The following is a 681-nucleotide window of genomic DNA, read 5'->3' as shown; positions in this document are numbered from 1 at the left end:
TATATATACATATTGATGATGTGTGCAGAATATTGGTGGATGACATACCTATAAGAGTGATGCATAATAGACAAAGCATTGGTGTTGCATTTCCAACAAGACAACCTATGAAATTATATACAACTTTATGGAATGGAGACTCATGGGCAACAAGATGGGGACAAGTCAAAATTGATTGGTCAAAGGCTCCATTCATAGCAAGTTTTAGAAATTTCAACGCCAACGCATGCATTCCACTTCCAAACTCATCTAATTGCCTTGATTTCAATAGTGGAAAAAATAAAGGTCTTAATGCTGAAAAAAGGAAGAAGCTTAAAGAGATTCATGCAAAATGGGTTGTTTATGATTATTGTCGTGATTTTAGACGTTATGCTCGTGGTCTTCCTTATGAATGCCGCAAGAATAATCGCTTATTAGCTATTGAAGATGAATATTAGAGATTCAAAACTTCAAATTTGTTTGTGGCCAAATAATTAACCATATAGAACCCCAAAAATATTAACCATATATATATATATATATATATATATATATGATCATATATTCCGCGTAAAGTAAATTTTGGATTTGTAATTTATTTATTTGTTATATTATTAAAGAATTTAATTGTTGTACACATACATAATAATATTATGTGTTTGTCTATATATAATCCTCATGCACTCCTTCAACTTACAATAG

At 30.2% G+C, this 681-nt stretch overlaps 1 protein-coding gene across 1 annotated transcript; it reads left to right on the top strand.

Moving 5' to 3' along the window:
* Positions 1–59: 59 nt before the first annotated feature.
* Positions 60–437, top strand: LOC101497356 (probable xyloglucan endotransglucosylase/hydrolase protein 16). The gene has a single exon (XM_012713201.1). The coding sequence runs from the start codon at positions 60–62 to the stop codon at positions 435–437; it is 378 nt and encodes a 125-aa protein (XP_012568655.1).
* Positions 438–681: the final 244 nt, after the last annotated feature.

The sequence above is a fragment of the Cicer arietinum genome, chromosome 2 (assembly GCF_000331145.2).
Source record: "Cicer arietinum cultivar CDC Frontier isolate Library 1 chromosome 2, Cicar.CDCFrontier_v2.0, whole genome shotgun sequence".
NCBI classification, from domain to species: Eukaryota; Viridiplantae; Streptophyta; class Magnoliopsida; order Fabales; family Fabaceae; genus Cicer; species Cicer arietinum.
This window is presented reverse-complemented; position numbering and strand designations above follow the sequence as displayed.